An 18689-nucleotide genomic window follows, 5' to 3' on the forward strand; every position below is an offset into this window, starting at 1 on the left:
TTTTTTAATTTTTTATTTGGCAACTTCACTACATGGACATTTCAATAATATTCAATAGTTAATCTGTACTGAGTAAACTCAAGTTAGATTTATGGTGACTAGTTGCAACTAATTGACAAAATATATTTTATTCAGAATGACTCATAGATTAGTTTTAGTTTTTATGGATGGCATGAATGTCACAACATCACATTTTATTTCTACAATTAACCATCACACTTTGACACTTATTCAGGATTTTTGATACTATTACCAAACCATCTTTCACATTGTTAGTTTATCTCTCTCCTGGACTGTGTGTAATAATCAACTTTATGAAATCAAACTTTCAGAGCGAATAAAGGCCCTGAACCTGATGTATTTGAGCAAAATGTGTATATTCTGTAAGCAGCTCTTGAGATCACAATAGGTCTGTTGTGTGCTGTCTGCATCCAATTAAAAAAGCATGTTATTGTTAAGGTAAGGGATAACTTTGGTAAGGAGTACTTTGGTAAGTACTCTGTAATTTCACAGTTGTATTCTACTATTATCTTACATCAATTTACAATTAATGGTATACCACATGAGCACTCATTTTTGCACACAACACTTGGCTATGGCGTCTATTTTTGATGAACTGGGTTAAAACATGAAAGTACAAACAAATAGCCTTTTATATCCAACTTGGTTCACGATTAGAATATGCATGAGTCTGCTCTTGTTTTCAATTGAGGAACAAATATTCTTTGTCCAAAGATGGAAACAGAACAAAAGTGCTGTTTAAATATTTTGTTTGAGAAACTAGAGCAATGAAAGGGAGTTTGTTTCCCATCAATAATGAGACTTTTGTGTTTGTATTAATAAACCAACATGGCCTCTGCATTCGCACGATTCCTTCTGATCAAATAAAAACATTGTCCAATGATTCTACTCAAGACCTTGCTGGATAAAGCTGCAGTATGTAATGTTTCACCTGCTTGTCTCCATGGAGATATTGCTTTGTCTGGAATGCTCCACAGTGCAGCATTAATCTGGTCTATATTATTTTTATTCTCACTGCGAACGAGGTCTACAGATCTAATTGGCTTAATTGCGCTACCTCCTTGTTTCCATGGAGATAGATATGTTTAATGCCATATTGTGGAACATCGGGGACAAAGTAATAACATACTCATGAAGACCCTCCACCAGGAAAGTTACATAGTGCACCTTAATACAGGAGTGAAGCTTTTTTTTCTTTTTGCTTTACACTTCTTTCCCTTACATATGTTTTTATTTATTCTTTTAGGTTCTACTCAGACAGTGCCAGTTGGACAGTGGACCGGCAGTTCCTGTGGGGAAAGTATCTGCTTATCACCCCTGTCCTGGACCCGGTGAGGCTGACAGACATACCATACACGATCCTATTACACAGCACTTATATATTCAGAACAATTCGCTTGGCTCCAGATGACACTTCTGCTGTAGTGTTTCGTTGAAATGTGGTAGGAACTAGGACGATTGACTGTTGTCTTTTTAGTTTGGTTTTACAAGTATAGCGACATCATGAGGCCAGATACTGCAGTTTAATAGTAAAACAACGGAGATTTACGTTGTGTACTTGAGTTGGCGTTGACGTGAAAGATTTCTGTAGTCTAGAGTTAGGGTGTATCCAGGCATTGAACAATAAAAAAACAAGTTATTTTTATACCAGTATAATTTTGGCTAGGCTTATCTAAATTAATTGAAAGTATACTTCTATGGCAGGGGCATCAAACTCATTTTCACAGAGGGCCACATCAACAAAATGACTGCTCTCAAAGGGCCAGATATAACATTAAGACCGTATAAATGTAACTAAATGCAATGTAAAATAAGACAACTAATTTTTAATCTTGTCAATTAATTGTTTCTATATTTATTACTTATTCAAATCACAGATATTGCATATGGATTTACATGGATATGGACAAAAATGACTCTGTAACTGTGTATCTCCTGATATTTTAAGACAGTCAGACCTTTTAATTTACCTTGTCGCGGGACACATAAAATCACATGGCTGGCCGCATTTGGCCCACGGGCCTTGAGTTTGACACATGTGTTCTATGGGGTATTAATTGCTACAACAACATAACACATTTAGATCAACGTCTTACATTGTATAGTTTTGGAAATGGTATATTCGGCAAAAAAAACAAACAATTTGAATTAGTTTCAGTTTCGTTTTTGATGCATAGGTTGAAAGCTCAAAAAGCTGACTTAGCATAATAGCTAATTGGCCCTGTTTAATGATTTATGAGTTCCAGGCAAATAATTCATTCCTGATTTGATTCTTTGTGAACTTTCCCCATTCAAAAGTTATAATTTTGTGTTCAGAATTATTAATTGCTATGGCGACAGCGCTCGATTCCCCTGTGCAGCCCACTAAGAGGTCCCCGCTCCGGTCTGTTACATCACATTCTCGACTCTGCAAAAAACAGCAAATCTCCTCCACTGTTTCCCACCACAGCAAACAGAAGTCCCCCTCAGATTGCTACTTCATAATATTACGCAATACTGTTCCATATGAAGGGACCGTATAAAGCAGTGTAAATGTCTGCTCGATCGCTTACAGCTCAACACCACACCATGTAGGCGAATGGTGTGACCTCCGCTGGGAGACATGACATGTGATCCTCTTTGTTCCTCTCTTCTCTCTTTCTCTCTCTCTATTCCTCTTTCTCTCTCTCCCACTCTCTTGTGTGAGCCCTAATGAGAGCTCTGACCTCATTAGCAGCAGATTAGAAGTGCAGATAGCAGTATGTGTGTGCGTGCCTGTTTGCGCGGCTATGGTACGTGGCGCATTCTCATAGATTGCGGTCATGTTAAAGTGGCCTTATTAATAAGCAATTTGGCGTGGCCCCTTGCGAATTACTCGGAATAGAGGAGCTCGAATTGGATTCACAGAGGGGCAGGGCAGTGAAGTAACTTTGTGCAAGTGTGATTGGGGTAAACTTTCAAGTAGTGGAGGAGTGCTTATGTATGACACAGGGCTGGGTTAGGATGGAAGTGGTTAGTTAAATACCCTATACCTGATTTGTGGTTTGCAGCAGTTCAAAGTTATTCCGCACTTTCCTAACGCATTCCTAACATCCTAATTATTCACCACAATTAGTTTTTTAAGCACTTTCCACAACTTTCAAAGACGAGAATAGATTTTTTTTTGTCACAGTAATGCTAAAATAACTAGCATGATAACAAATCTGACAAAGCTCACCGCATTCTCAGACAATAAAATGATTTGTAGATGCAGACAGCACACAGCGGTCTCATTTTAACCTCAAAAACAGCTTTTACATTGTATTTGTTCTACTACAAGACACATTTGATCAAATATATGGAAAAAAAATTAGGTACATGGTCACTTTAAAGGGGAACTCTGCATGTGTTAGGCTGGAGGGTCCACAATCTGTTGTCCATTCTTCTGCTTGAAATATTTCAAAGAGTGCCATAAAACTTCTCCCCATGGAGACAAGCAGGCCTAAGCTTGGAAACTGAGAATAGTGGCTTCAAGAAGGGCATCTGATGTAAACCATTCTACACCAATATGCCGATCATCGTGCAGTATATCATTTGCTTTGGTGTTGTTGTAGCCTAAAATAAACCATTTTGATGAGAACATATGGTTTAAACTAAGCATCCATTTTCTTTCTCCACAAAAAGCTGACATTGTCTGTTTTATACTTACAAGAAATTTACACAGTACCATCTGTTTACATTAGACTGTAAACACTTCAATTAAATCAGAAACTCTAGATAAAGGCAACTGTATAGCTTTGTTTGAAACCCACATTTAAAATCAGCTTAAACTCTTTTTATTTGTTAGTTGCAATTAGGGATTATGTTGTTGGCAAGCCAAGGTAAATTTATTTGTATAGCGCAATTCATACGCAAAGTAATTCCAAGTGCTTTACAGAATAAGAAAGACATTAAAATCCCTCAAAAAAAAACAACTAGTTACTCTGTAGTTCAAACCTGTAGAAACCGAAATGCATATGATTCTTGTATTAGTTTATCAGCTGTCAATCAAACCTGTTGCTAACGCTAGCGGGAGCGATCTCACAGAAAGAAGTCGCATGATTGGTCTGTTATTAATGCTCATACATTGATTTACACACGTAATAGCGAGATATAAAGACACAATCATGTAGAAGAGGTTGATACGAACATTTTAAGACCAAAATGAGCAGCGGTTACTGAGAAAGAGGCAACTAATTTTCAATAGAAAGTGAGTAAATGGAGCCAAATTGCACCCATGCTCGCTTCCCGTTTGGAATGCAGTGGCTAGCAGGTTAGCTATGTTCATTTATACAGTCGATGATATGGACGTAGCTTCCATTAGTTTGAGCCGGGTCCTCTGTGTACTAACTGTGGCCAGCGTTGTGGATTAAAAACACCATGCGCTATCAGTTACACAGCCATCAGACTGTGACGGCCCACATAAAGCCCCATGCTCTTATCTGTTTGAGTAGGGTCACGCGCTGATCTTTAACAAGCCCCCCAAAAATCCCCCCCCCCCACTCCTCTCCCTGTCCTTCCCAGGTCTGTACCACTCTCTCAGTCGCCCTCTTTGATGATCCCAGAGCGCTGTCATTCGCTCCTACCCCTTTGGTTCTTGCCCTCTCTCCCCGCCCGCCGGAACGTTACACTCTTCCCTTTCATCAGACCATCCCTCTCTTATCTAATCTGCATTCTCTTAATCAGCGCCTGTCAACTCGCCCCTCGTCATCCCCTTTTATTTCATCCTCTCCCCCCTTTCGCCCCTGCCTTTTTCCCTGTCGCTTCGAGGTACCATCTGATCCCTCTGCCAGCGTAAATCTCAACCCCACCTGATCAAATCCTAGTGCGCGGACGGCTAAGAGGGACCTGCCTGCCTGCGCCAAATGAGGATGTAGGCCTCGTGGCTTGTCCTTCTCAATCACGGTTAGCCGCCATGCTAACTCCTGCAGTCCCATCACATTAGATACTATATTGAGTGATAGGCGCCGCGAGCAAATCAGACACCAGAAAAGGAGACGATTTCCCCGCGCTGTCATCTCAGCAGCTGGACAGCAGCTTTGATAAGCCATTAGGGAGCAGGCCTGCAGAGGAGGGTGTATGGCAGTCAAGTTTACACACTTTATAATCTATCATTCAGAATTTCATCTTCTCAGAAAAGCAGTAATGCATCTTGACCAATTCTTGAAAAAGAATGATTCAGTTAGGCCTAAATATCAATGTATATGTCACCAGTTTTTTTTAAAGTGTGACTAAATGCCTAAAATGCACCCACTGCCCCAGTCCAAATGAGCTGTTAAACTGGGCAGTTCCTGGAGGAGTAAAGGAGAGAGTAAGGGGGTTTTAGACCACAAAGCTGAAAATTACCTGCACTAAAGTGACATAAATGGACTAGGGACAGGTAGATGTTAGTGAAATGTTCAGTTAGGGTTTAGTCAGGCTTTAAGAAGAAGGAGAAATGCCAGCTGTTAGTTTTACAATAATACATTTCTCCTTCAATTAATCTGAGGAACTTCAGTCTTGGTTAGTTTCATTGCGGTCTTGGATTATTTACTGCCAATTCAAACTAACGTGACAGGAAAGCACATTTGTACAGGGTCTGTGATTAAAGAAAAGGAGATAGGAGCCTGAAGCTGGCTACAGCAGTCAGCACACGGGAGAGAGCAGGGAAAAGCCACCATAGCCTCGCTGAAGAGCCACAGCAGCGGCAGACACAGCTCCAGCAGCCCGTGGCACTTGCCATTTGCTACTCTCTGCTCTATCAGCCACTCCACACTCGTGTCTAATGTTGCCCCACACTGGGTGTAAAAGTTACACCTGGGTGTAGCACGCAGAGGGCTTTAGTCTGGCTGGTGCATTAGTCATAACTATAGGCTGCCTGTTACTTTCAGATTTAAGTCGAACATAGGGTTAAGATCGGTCTTACGACCAGTCGGTGCACTCGGCGAGGGACACTTTTGTACTGAGGACTGTTCCTCCCCTCAAACTGCCCAGACACAGGATCTGCTGACCCTACCTGACCAGTGCTCCTGTTATGCTGCACTGAGCCCTTTGACAGAGGCACAAAGGCGACTGTGAAGTGCAGTATGCTTCTGCAGCTGAACTTGAATTTCCCTCTGGATCAATAAAGTATCTCTCCCCTCCCCCTCTCCCTATCTCTCGCTCTCTCCCTCTCTCTTTCCCTCCCTCCCTCTCCCTCTTGCTCTGTCCCTCTCTCTCACTCCCCCCCTCTCTCTTTCTCTCTCTCTCTCTCTCTCTCTCTCGCTCAGGCTGTCCCTCTCGCTCTCCCTTCCTCACTCTCTTGCTCTCTCTTTCTCTCTCTCTCTCTTTATCTCTCGCTTAGACTCTCCCTCTCTCTCGCTCTTTCCCTCCCTCTCTCCCTCTTGCTCCCTCCCGCTCTCTTCCTCTCTCTCTCTCAATCCTCCTCCCTTTCCCTCCCACTCTCTTTCTCTCTCTCTCTCTCGCTCGGGTTCTCCCTCTCTTTCCTTTCCTCTCTCTCTTGCTCTCTCTTTCTTTCTCGTTCTCTCTCTGTCTCTCCCTCCCTTTCCCCCCTCTCTCTCTCTTTCTCTCTCTCTCTTGCTCGGGTTCTCCCTCTCTCTCCCTCTCTCACTCTTTCCCTCTCTCACTCGCTCCCTCCCTCTCTTTCCCTCTTTCTCTCTCCGTCTTTCTTTCTCTCACTTTTTCTTTCTCTCCCTCTCTCTTGCTGTCTTTCTTTACATATACACATATATAATATCAAAATTGTTGTTTAGGAGATATGCTAAATTTCAATATTACGCACATTCTCTGTAATAAAAATGAATTATAAAGGCGACTAAATAAAACACTTTGATATATAGACCAAGCCATAGCAATTTAATTACAACTTTGGCTCTTCTTCTCATTGGGCATTGGACACTTTGTCCAGTGACTGCCTTTAAAGCTGTTACCGCTTTATCCTCTAATGGGAGCTTTAATGCTACTTGATGACATTTCTTAGTTGGTTTTGAAAACAACTTAAATTCTATGGGGGACAATTTTCTCTCAACATTACAAAGCTTTTATTTTGAGCAATAATGTGTCCCCTCCATTGAAGCTATGGGGAAATCTACAGTAACATACTTTGGTGTTTACTCTTTGCATTACGTGTTACCTTTTTGGCTTCCCCCTGGCTCTCCTCTCTTGCCTGTTTCTTGTTCCTAATGACTTTCCTCACAGGGCAATAAAACGGGACACACTATTGAAGAGAAATGGAGAGAGGAGTAGAGCGGCGGGGACACCAGTGCCTCTGACTCATCGGCTAAAATCTTTTTGAGATAGACCAGGAGTTTCCACTTTATTTTGTCTGCTACCAGTTGTGTGCTACTACAACTACAAACACTTACTACTGTAACTGCTTGTACTATTGCTGCTGCTAAAACTAAGCCACCACTACTATTACTGGTACTGAAAGTTGGATTTCCTGCCTCATTCTTTTCCTTATTTCTGTGACAATTTTGTAAACTGTCAGTGCTTGCTACCACTACTAATACTAATTGTGCTGCTACTACTACCACCACCAATACTACTACTACTACTAATACTAATATTGCTGCTACTACTACTACTGCTGCTACTACTGCAATGACTATTACTATGACTTCTTCAACTCATTCAAATCAATTTGGAGTTTCCTGCCTCCTGCCTACTACTACTAATACCACTGCTACTACTGCAATGACTATTACTATGACTTCTTCAACTACTTTTATAGTATGTCTACTCCTTTGTTTGTTTGGGACACATTTGGAGTTTCCTGCCTCCATCTTTTGCAATACTTTTTGTAGTGCTACTCCAACAGCAATTTGCCACTATTACTACTACCACTACTACTACTAATACTCCTACTACCACTATAGGGTCATTGCTACTGATAATTTTTGTCACTGCTTCCAATACCACCACTACTGCTACTGCTTATACCACCACCTCTACTACTACTTAAAGCTCTGTGTGTGTCCATTAGTCAGATGATCAGCCTAAACAAAAACATGCAAATATCAGTTTGGCATGTCACTACCTCTAGTACTAGTACTAGCACCACTACTGCTAACTCTTACGATGACTGCTACTACCCTACTAACTCTATAATCTATAATTGTATAAGCTCTAGTCCCCTGCCTCTTTCTTCTCCCTGTGTCGCTCTCCCTCTGCCGCTGTCAGGGAGAGTGCAGAATTGACAGTGCTATCAAAGGAGCGTCCCTCCGCTATTGATTACTCCTGTCTGCCCAGCACCTTAAGCCAGCGGAGCCTGTCACCTATCAGTCTGCGCTTGATGCTGTCTGTTCCATCATCTCTTGCATCATAAAGGTGCAGGCTCAAATGTCACCGCGCTTTTGTGGGAAACTTCATATCAGATCAAAAACAAGTCTTTTTATAGAAGTTTCTCAATAGTTCCATTTTATCTTGATATGGGTTTCAGTAATAGGAAGAGTGTCTGTGTAGGCTTGGGTGGAGCAGGAGTTGTTATAAAATTGTATTCATAAAAAGTAGTGGTTGATGTGTGTATCTTTATTTTGCATATGATCCAGGCTTCTTTGATCTTATGTGGTGGAGTTGAACAAAAACTCAGGGGTTGGTGGGGTTTTAAGTTCAGGTTTCTGTCTCCTCATGGAGAAATTTGACTTGGAGCAGGGGTCAATAATACCATGATCATACAGACATGACATGACAACAAAATACAAAAAGAACTGGACAATTGTCGTACCGTCAGACAGGAGGGACCAAAAAGACAGAACTCGGGGAAGGTTTAATAGTGCAAAAATTACGGTAGATCAAACGGTGAGTCGGGAGCGGGGTGTATGCCGTGGTCCAAGGGTAGAGCGTGAGTAGCAGAGTCTGAGACGGGACGGACTGTACCGGTAGAGGAGGCGGGTGGGTCAAGGGAGCAGAAGCAAAATATCAAAAAGCGAAAAAATATGAACAGAGCCAAGCAAGGAGTACCACAGAGATACGCGGACGATCTGGCGCTGGGTGTCAGGTCCTGGCTCGATTAGCCCCAGGTGTGCACGGGAGGAGCCACAATCTCCGCCCAGCTCCAGGCTCAGACATAGGAAGGAGGGGGGTAAGTGCAAAAAAGTGCAGGAACGACAGGCATCATGACAACAATATACAATCACTCAGGTTTCACACATCTGCACAATCAGTCCATGTTGTTTATCAGTTTTATGGACTGGGGCACGAACAACTTTTGGAGGAACCCTGTATCTCCTCCCAGACTGCATGAGCTCATACTGTGTTGAGCACATGAGCAGGATCTGTGATGATCTTCAGAGCCTGGCTCACAACTGACTGTTCAAAAATGCTCCCTGGTCCTGTCAGATTAAACACACCCATGATGTAACCAGCCAGTTTTACCATTGTAAGGATCTGTGACTTAAACTTGACACTCAGGTTTCCAAACCAGCTGACTATTCCATACCTTAGTACAAACCCTATTCTAGCTGTATAGAACGTCAGCATTATATTTTGGCTGACTCCAAATATTTATAAGTTGAAACTTGTTCAATTTTCTCTCCGTGTATTGCTACCTCAATACCCAGCTACCTCAATTGGAGCCCCTCACAGGATCCAATTGACCTGGGGTACACTGTAACCTATCAACTAGATAAAATGTTAAAAAAAAAAATGTCACTCAATCCAGTTGCAACTCCAGTGTTGGACCAGTTTTGTTCCATGATAATTTTATTTATTAAGGGAAAAAGCCTGAGCTCCTCTTGCTGCTTTTAATTAGATGGAATACTCACAGCCAGTGGTAGAGCTGTAGCGCATATGCATGGGCTCTCACCTGTTTGGGTATTATGAGTTATAAGCTCTCTATCCCATTCCATGTAAAACCAATATACGATATACCTCATTGACGGACACTTTTTTTTTTTTTTTAGTTTATTTTCTGTCATCTTTGGCTTTTAAGACTTTAAAAGACTTTTTTCAAATGTCCTGATAACACTTTGCTGTAAGATTCATGTCTTGTTCATTTCTTATATACATGTAAAAATGCATTATTTGCTTTCATTCTATCTCATCACTTTGAAAACATGAAATACTATAGCTGACCGACTTAAATTTCTAACACAACTTCTGTACTCAAGAATATACTTGATACTCAAAACCTATTTTGAAACCCAAACGATCATTTTAAAAGCTGCTTTTAGACAATATTGTAATTTTCAACACATAAGAATAGTATTTGTTTGTTATACCATGTGGTCTTAAACTAGTTCTGATGAAACTCAAGATGAAACTATTTAGGAAAGGTCAAACTTTACCCAGTTATGAGATTTTTTTATTTTATTTTTTGGTATCGATACTTGCTTAAATCAGTATCTAGTTTTGATAATGCTTTCAGTATTGATTAGCATCTGATTTTCAATACCTTTGACAACCCTACAACTAACAAAATAATAACATGCATTAGAGACAGACCAATATTTGGACTTTTCAAGCTATTGAGTATCAGCCGCAAATCTCCAGCACAGGCCAATATTTTGTTTTAGTCGATTTGTCGCCTAGAACATACGCACAAAACCAAGAGACAGCTGCACTGAATGTGATACACTACTGGCTTTAAAGTTTGTGATAAAAAAGGGCTGTCAGTGAGTTTATAGTAAATTTAAATTGCATAATATGAGGAACTAATCAAAGTCAGCCCAACATATTGCCCCAAAAATAACTGCAGCGCTAATCAGCAATTTGTTACTCTGGTTTCTAAACAATCGATATCGCCATCAGCCATTTATAAACCTATATTGGCCCATCTATAGTGTTCACGCATACATTAAGAGCCACCGCAACTGCATAATCTTTAATCTCTTTCTAGCTCTACTAATATTGAATTAAATGTTAAACCAGGTCTTATCCCCCACTAAACCCTTTGTAAGTGCGTTGTAGCCTTGTTTATGTCAGTGCCGGCGCTTCATAAAGACTCGTGTTCTTGCCTGGAAAACACAAATCAAACACAGACATGCTTTTCCACCACGTTTGATGTCGACACCACAAATAAAAGGCACATAATCACGTATTTAACATTCAAAACATCAAGATGAGTGCAACGATGACTGTAAAGTAACATCTTTGTTCTTGTTTTCTGCAGGGGACAGATACCATTCGGGCATACGTCCCAGATGCAGTGTGGTACGATTACGACACGGTAAGTAAACCCAAGAACCTACATCCATTTATAATCTATGGGCCTCGGGAGACGTCATTATCATATGCTCATTGTGATCCGAGTTTCACATTTGTTAGGTCTGTTTAGAGATGATTTTCCTGTATTGTATTTAATGCAAAAACACTACTCGAAAGCTGGTTGGTTGCTAATGAAAAATGTCCATTCATTTTTGCCGTAGATGCTTTTTTTTTTATTGTTCAAAAGTTGGATTTTAATAAGCTTCAGGGAAACTTGAGAGGACAAAACCATATACAACGTTATAATGCATTTCTGGTTTTCAATAGTTTCTTTGATTGAATTGGGTCGCACCTTACAGCACAGTTTGATCATAATAATAAAGTGAAAATAGCATGAAAACTGGAATAATGCATTTTGCCTTATGTCCTGTTTCCCGTGTTGTTGGTAATTTATAGCTTTCAGAGTTGGTTAGGATTAAGCATATTACCACGAAATGAAGTAGTATCGTGGACGTGTCATGTTTGAGTAATTGCCATATTAACTCATAATAGCTTTATGACTAGTTAGCCTCCTTGCTGTCTTTAAACTAAAATAATTGAGTAGAAAAGGTTTTAGAGGTTGTTATTCTATGTTTTTGAAATCAAGTGTCATTTCGACTGGCATTTGGAAATCCCTTTCAATCTGAAGGTACCGGTTTAGAGCTAAAATTGGGTTGATTATCATTAGCATTTGACTATTTTGTACTTTCTGGGTGTTGTAAACAGAAGGTATGCATTGACCGTATTTTTCCCCACCCACTTTTGCCTATATATGCTGCTGTACCGCGATTTCTTTGACGTGGCACTTCCACCGTCCAAGAAATCAAATTTGAGAAAAGTTTTGCCACTAAAATATTATAGTAAGTAGATTGATTTGTGTGAAACAAGTCAACAACACACCGATTCTCTGGGAGGCTTTCAACCAGCTCTGTAGTCCGTATAGAACTTATTTACTGTCAGGATCGCCAGCTCATGCAAAACAATACAACCCGAATAACAATGGCAGTGCCCACGGCAACTTCCAGAATAACGTGGATAACTCCTGCCTTAGCGCACGACTAATCTAGCTCCCTCCCCTCAGGCCAGTATAAATTCTACCTCTTCAGACTAGTGGACCTTCATATTAAAAATGACTTCCGGGTGGTTGAATACGTCTCAAAACCTTTTTTACCATAGACCCATCTAAACGAAAAGGGGATTACATCAACTAATAACAACACACATACATTTTTTCACCGATTATGATACTCCCATACCAAATTGATACTCAAAACTTGAATGCGTATAATGTAATTCTCACTGTAATTCTCACTGCTACTACTACTCACAACACTAGACTTTTCAGAAACTATTTAGAAAATGTCTTTTTTATCCTTTTGTATCAGCTTATATAGTCATTATCTTGACAAGGCCTGTCAAGATAATAACTATATCAGCTGTAAGTGACTGTATACGCGTGATAAGGATCAATGACTGTGGAACCAACTGGATTTCAGCTTTCAAACTGCCAATCCAAATTAGAGATAACCCTGTCACAATAAGACATTTATAACTGTGATATGTATAGAAAATAAAGACGATAAACACTATCCCTGTATGCATGTGAAATGAGTCATAGAAATGATTAGTTCAAACTTTTATGGCTCAAATCTATATCTATCATATAGCCAAAAAATAAATAAATAATAAATAAATAAATCCCAGTGGTTATTTATTGCAGCTCATGATTTTATCTTTTTTATTATTATTATTATTTTTATTTTTTATTTATTTTTTTTAATCAATATTGTACATTTAGAATAGTTTTTGTGGTTTAAATCTTGGGTTTTTGTGCCAGTAGCATAAATGAGTTTCAGTGTTATCGTCTATCGCCCAGTTAGTTACATCAGCGATATATCAAACTTCAAAATATGCTATCGTGACAGGCCTAGTTATAAGCATATATGGAGCTGTATTCAGTGCTGTCTGTGGTAAGTGACTGTATATGCATGATAGACTGGATAAAGTCAGTTTTAAAGTCAGTCAGAGCTTAGTCATCTGTGCTGTGCCAGTGCTTTTACAGGAAGCATCAAGGACATTCGGCCACACAAAAATAATGCTTCTGATATTGTATCTGTGCATATACGCTCTGCTAGACACCTGAAGCACACTCCAGCTATATGAATAAAACTCTTTTGTCCAGGAGGTCTAGATGTGCCATTGGAAAACAGTAAAACAATGAAGTCAATATCATATTTCTTTCATGATTCATCCAGAGTGGTTTCATGCAAGGTCAAATAACGAGTGTATACAGTGTCCAATGCATTATAAAACTTTTTCTTGCTATGGCTGCGTCTTAGCAGTAAGCAATTTTAAAGGTGAGCTATGTAACATTTCTAGTAGAGGGTGTGCCATCGTATTCCTTTGGCTGTAATGTTCCACAGTTTGGCAATAAACATATCTATAGAATTTATTTCAGTAGGGGTGTTGTTAATTTTGAACAACAACGACCTCCTGTCTCCTTTCTGCAGATCTTGCCTGTAACTTAACCTAGTACTGCTACCTGTTTATTGCCGTACTGTAAAAATATTCTAAGCAAAGCAATAACATCTCCATGGAGAAAAGCAGGTACCCTCCATCAGAAAAGTTGCACGGTGCACCTTTAAAGGAACTATGTGTAGTCTGCACTCTTACTGTTTTATACCTGCAGATAGAGGACACGTACAAGTTTTTCTCAGTATTTGGACATGTGGCAGCGAACACTCAGAACCTCCAGAATTCACTCTCTAAGGGTTTAGATCAGGGAGAGCCCTTTTAGGTTTAAAACATCTGGATTTCAGCATTGAAACTGGTAATTCAAATTCAGAGACACATGTGACACTCATTCTGCTTTCTGATTGGATAATTGTCTTTATATTTGATTTGAACAAGTTTACTGCATACATTAGGACTATAAACTGTATAAAAAAGTGGACTAAGTGAGTGTCACCCATAGTGTTTTGCTCCAGTCAAATGAAGCTTATCGAGGCTTATAACTTCGCCCTTATAACTAAATAAATAAGTTAAATAGCAGTTATAAGGGCGAATTTGGAGCCAAGTTCCATATTTGGATCTTCAACTGTGAGTATCATAGCAACAAAAGAGCCAATCAGAAGCAAGGCTGTTTAATTTACTTGCCACCCGCACCACTGGCTTAGCAACGCTGTCAATCAAACCTGTTGCTAACACTAGGAGTAACCTTGGGGAAAGAAGGCGCCTGCCTGATTGGTCTGTTATTAATGGTCATATCTTGATTGACAAACCCATTAACGAAATAAAAGCATCAGGATCATGTAGAGCAGGTTAATAGAAATGATGAGGCTCACTGCAGCAGTTACAGAGAGAGGGGTGTCAGTTTTTCAATGTAAAGTGAATTGGCGTCGATGGAGCCACTTCCTATTTGAAACGTTAGCTATTTATATATACATTCTATGCTTAGGACACAGGTCAAGTTGGACACTTAAAATCAAGAATCTACATACAGTACCTTTAAAGGATTTTGAGAAATTGTACATTGATAATAAGTAGTATTAGTATCAAATATAACTAAATGAATTCAAATGACAAAATAACCTCACTTATGTCACTGGCACCACAGTTTGACAACCACAGCACAGCCAACTGACTTCACATGAAAATGAACCTAATTGATTGTAAGACTAGATGTTTTATTTTTGCTAAGCACCATTACAGATCATATCAACACCACATTACACAGGGGCGTTAACACACACATAGCCAGCACGTATCGCATAAAAGCTTTCGCCTGAAGTTTTTTGTTTAAGATAAGACTTAGACTAGATTGAGTACACAGCCCAAGTGAATGGAGGGACACGGGAGGACAGAGAGAGAGAGAGAAATGGAAACAGTGACTATCTCACTAACGCGGAGATAAAGCGAGTGGCGACTTCCTCCGGGGACCTTATTTGGGCGTCACAGTGGCAATGTAAAGCGGCCGCTGATCAGATGAGCGATTAGATTGGCTGTCTTGCCGCTGGGCCCCTTGTCCTGGTTGGTCCCCTGCGATTATGTAGGAGAACAAACGCGCGGAGTGAAGGACGGCAAAGGCTACTGATGTGAGCAAAGTGACCATGAAAAGGCGGGAAAGAATGGAAACAGAGGAGACGGCGTGGAGATGTGACAGGTGTTGAAAGTAAATGGTGAATGGTGATTGCGTGAGTGCAAAATGTTAAACGCGTGTAACTTTTCTGATGAGACGTGCCACCTGCTTGTCTCCATGGAGATGTTATTGTGTCACCTGGAATGTTCATCAGTATGCCTTTAAGCCTATTTTGAAATGATTAAATTATAATATTAGCATCTCATCGGCCATGAAATAAAACAAAACAAATCTGTACTGTTAGTGAGGGTGTCACCTGCTTGTCTTCATGGAAATAGATACGTTTAATGTCATACTATAGAATACTACAGGTAAAGTAATAACATTTCTAGCTATGCATCCTCACCAGGAAAGTTACTTAGTGCTGCTTTAGGCCGAGGTTGTGTATTTGTTTCTACTCAATGTTGTTCATCCCAGCAATACATCCACAGTCAGAAAACTCCACCCCTTGTTCTGATAGAAAGGGCATCTGCCATGACAAAGAAAAGTCATTTTCTAGTGACTTAAACAACAGTTTATTGAGCCAGTTGATGTGAAATCACAGGACAAAACATAAACACGTGTAAATTATAGCTTATCCAATTATCCAATACATGGCAATATATAATAATTTAATGCGATACCGTGGAACATTGTAAGAAGAAGTTCTCAAAATTACATTGTGCACATTTAAAATATAAGAAAATGGTCCAAATTAATCTGTAAAACAATGCTACTCTTATAGTAGTTTAGTAGGTAGTGTGTTTGTCCACTGATCTGAAGGTTGGCAGTTTGAATCCCACTTTCAACATAAAACATCATCAGTAGAGCAGTCAGATCCACTGAAGCACAGGTTAGCGGTGCGATTCCAGCTCCCACAATTGAATACTGTTGTTGTGTCCTTGGGCAAGACACTTAACCTGCTATTACCCAGTGTCTGTGTACACTGGTGTGCGAATGGGTAAATGCATCCTGATTACATAGTGCTTTACAAGTTACCAAGATGGGAAATAACAAAATGAGGACTGTTGCAATGTTACCAAAATAGACTTGAGCTCCATTGAGGACAAAAATAGATGCATTAAACACACAATAGATTGCAGGGCAGGTGGATCAAGGAAGTGGGAACACAGAATGACTTTTTACAGCGTAGGAAGTCCGCGGGATTGGCCAGAAGGGATGAAAAAGCAGCTCCTTAAGGCAGACAATGAGTGCCTGATAAGATCTGAAATTGCTTATAGACGCTCCACTAACTCCGCACACATGTCCATAGTGTGCTACTGTACTGCACAGACACACACACATTAGCTCAGTGAGAATGAAGGCGAAGAATTAGAGCACCGCTGGAGAGAATAGTCAAGCTCAGAGAAGGAGCCGGGCAGAAGGAGAGCAAGGTGAGATGGAGAAAAGGGAGTCTGAAATTGTTTTAGCCTGGTCTGAGGATTGGGTGCCCGCGAGAGAAGAAATTAACTTGCGCTACATCTAAGGCCCCTCTGAGAAATGACGGAGATAGAGGGAGAGAGACAGAAGATTGGCTGCATGAGAATAGAGGAAGGTGAGTGTAGGTAGAGCTAAAAATGAGGAGTTTGTGCAGACGATTAGGTTTATATTCAAAAGAGTGAAGATTTATGGCATGAATATATAGGGTTATTGCAACTGTATAATGAGAAGGAAGCACAATTCAATTTAGGATTAACTGACTACATAACAGAGATAGTGAAAGATAATGATATTTCTTGGGTATCTACAGAAAAACAACAACAAAAAAAAACAATATTAAAACTATATACTATATGTATATATTTTTTATAATGTTATCTAATTTAGTGCTCACAGAAACACTGATCTATTTAATATAATGCCTAATGACGCACTTTCTAACTTTCCCGTCACTTGCTTGTCGCCATGGATGTTATTGCTTTGTGTAGAATGTTTCACAATGTGGGATTACACATACACATTATACTTATATTATTATGAAGTGTTTTAATGCAAAAAAAAAAAACAACAACTTGCATTCTAACTATGAGAAGGACTGTGACACTGTTGTTTCCGTGGAGACAGATAAGTTTAATACCACATTGTGGAACATTTTAGGCACAGCAGTAAAAAAAAAAAACTTAACCTTGAAATTTACCTTTCTGTGATGTTAGCGTTCATATATAATCAGGCTAAACCATAGGATCTAAATTCGAAAACGTTGCTATTTCAGATTAGAGGGCTACAGAAGCAGAAATAACTATACTGCTGAAAAGTGCAGATGACTAACTCTTCTGATCATACTGCGGGGAACACTATATCTAAGCCTGCTCATGTTTACTAATCAGAGTCCACTTCAGGCAGGCCTCTTTGCACCCGGGACACCTGCACCTACATGGACCGAAATAGCAAGTGCTCTCCAACGCACCCACGCAGTCTGCCAGCTCACGACCGCACAGCATAACCACACTATTGCATCATATTAACTCCAGAAATATTACACAATTTTCTTTTAAAAATATATATATATATAAATTAGTATATTAGCGTTTATCATATGTTGTGTTTTTCAGATGGAGAGAATTGTACCACGCAGGCAGTTTGTTAACATGTACATCCCTGGAGACAAACTGGGCTTACACATCAGAGGAGGAGCCATTCTTCCCACGCAACAGCCGGCAGTCACCACCACGTACAGGTGAAGCACTTTTTGGATACTCGAACACGCTTTACAGTGCATTATTCATTAATTTTTACATACTCTGACTGTACAACCCCACACTCTGAAGGGGTAATGCGACCACCAACACTCACACACGCCACATTCATACTAGGCATATGGGTGAGGTGTCTTGCCTTAGGACACAAGGGTTTTTCTTTTGACTAAAATGTATTTATTTTTGTCCTTAATTATAAAGTAAAATGAATAAAATAATCATATCTGAGAAGGATGCTAAAAATAGCTGTCACCCCGGTTATTCGCTCAAATTCTCTTGACTCAGTGAAGGTCCTTTGGGAGGGAGATCTTGGTGAGACTGTCTGATGAGACGTGGTCACGAATTTTAACACATGTACATACGTCTTCCATATGTGCTAGGCACAGTCTTATACAGTGTAAACATATTCACTGAGTTTATTATACAAAATCACGCTTATCCAAAATATACCCCAATATTTCTCCAACATGTGACCGGTGCCAACAATCTACGGGAAACCTTATTCATACATTTTGGCTATGTCCACAACTCTATGGTTATTGGACCGAAATGTTTTCAATAATCTCAAGTGTTACTGACAAGAAAATTCACCCAAATCCTTTGAGTGCCTTATTTGGGATTTTTTTAGGGCCACCTTCTCTTTCCAACTCCCAGAGGAACTCCCTTGCTTATATGACCCTTCTTGCAAGGAGGGT

The 18689-nt window shown here is 39.9% G+C and overlaps 1 protein-coding gene across 1 annotated transcript in view; it reads left to right on the forward strand.

Annotated features, from left to right (window-relative positions):
• si (sucrase-isomaltase (alpha-glucosidase)) overlaps window positions 1-18689 on the forward strand; it is a 146004-nt gene that overhangs the window by 65687 nt on the left and 61628 nt on the right. Inside the window, exons 19-21 of the mRNA XM_033976422.2 lie at window positions 1268-1352; window positions 11108-11164; window positions 17851-17975. Of these exons, the coding sequence (XP_033832313.1) occupies window positions 1268-1352; window positions 11108-11164; window positions 17851-17975 (267 nt within the window). The remainder of the gene's footprint in view (window positions 1-1267; window positions 1353-11107; window positions 11165-17850; window positions 17976-18689) is intronic.

The sequence above is a fragment of the Periophthalmus magnuspinnatus genome, chromosome 13, assembly GCF_009829125.3.
Source record: "Periophthalmus magnuspinnatus isolate fPerMag1 chromosome 13, fPerMag1.2.pri, whole genome shotgun sequence".
Taxonomy (NCBI): Eukaryota; Metazoa; Chordata; class Actinopteri; order Gobiiformes; family Gobiidae; genus Periophthalmus; species Periophthalmus magnuspinnatus.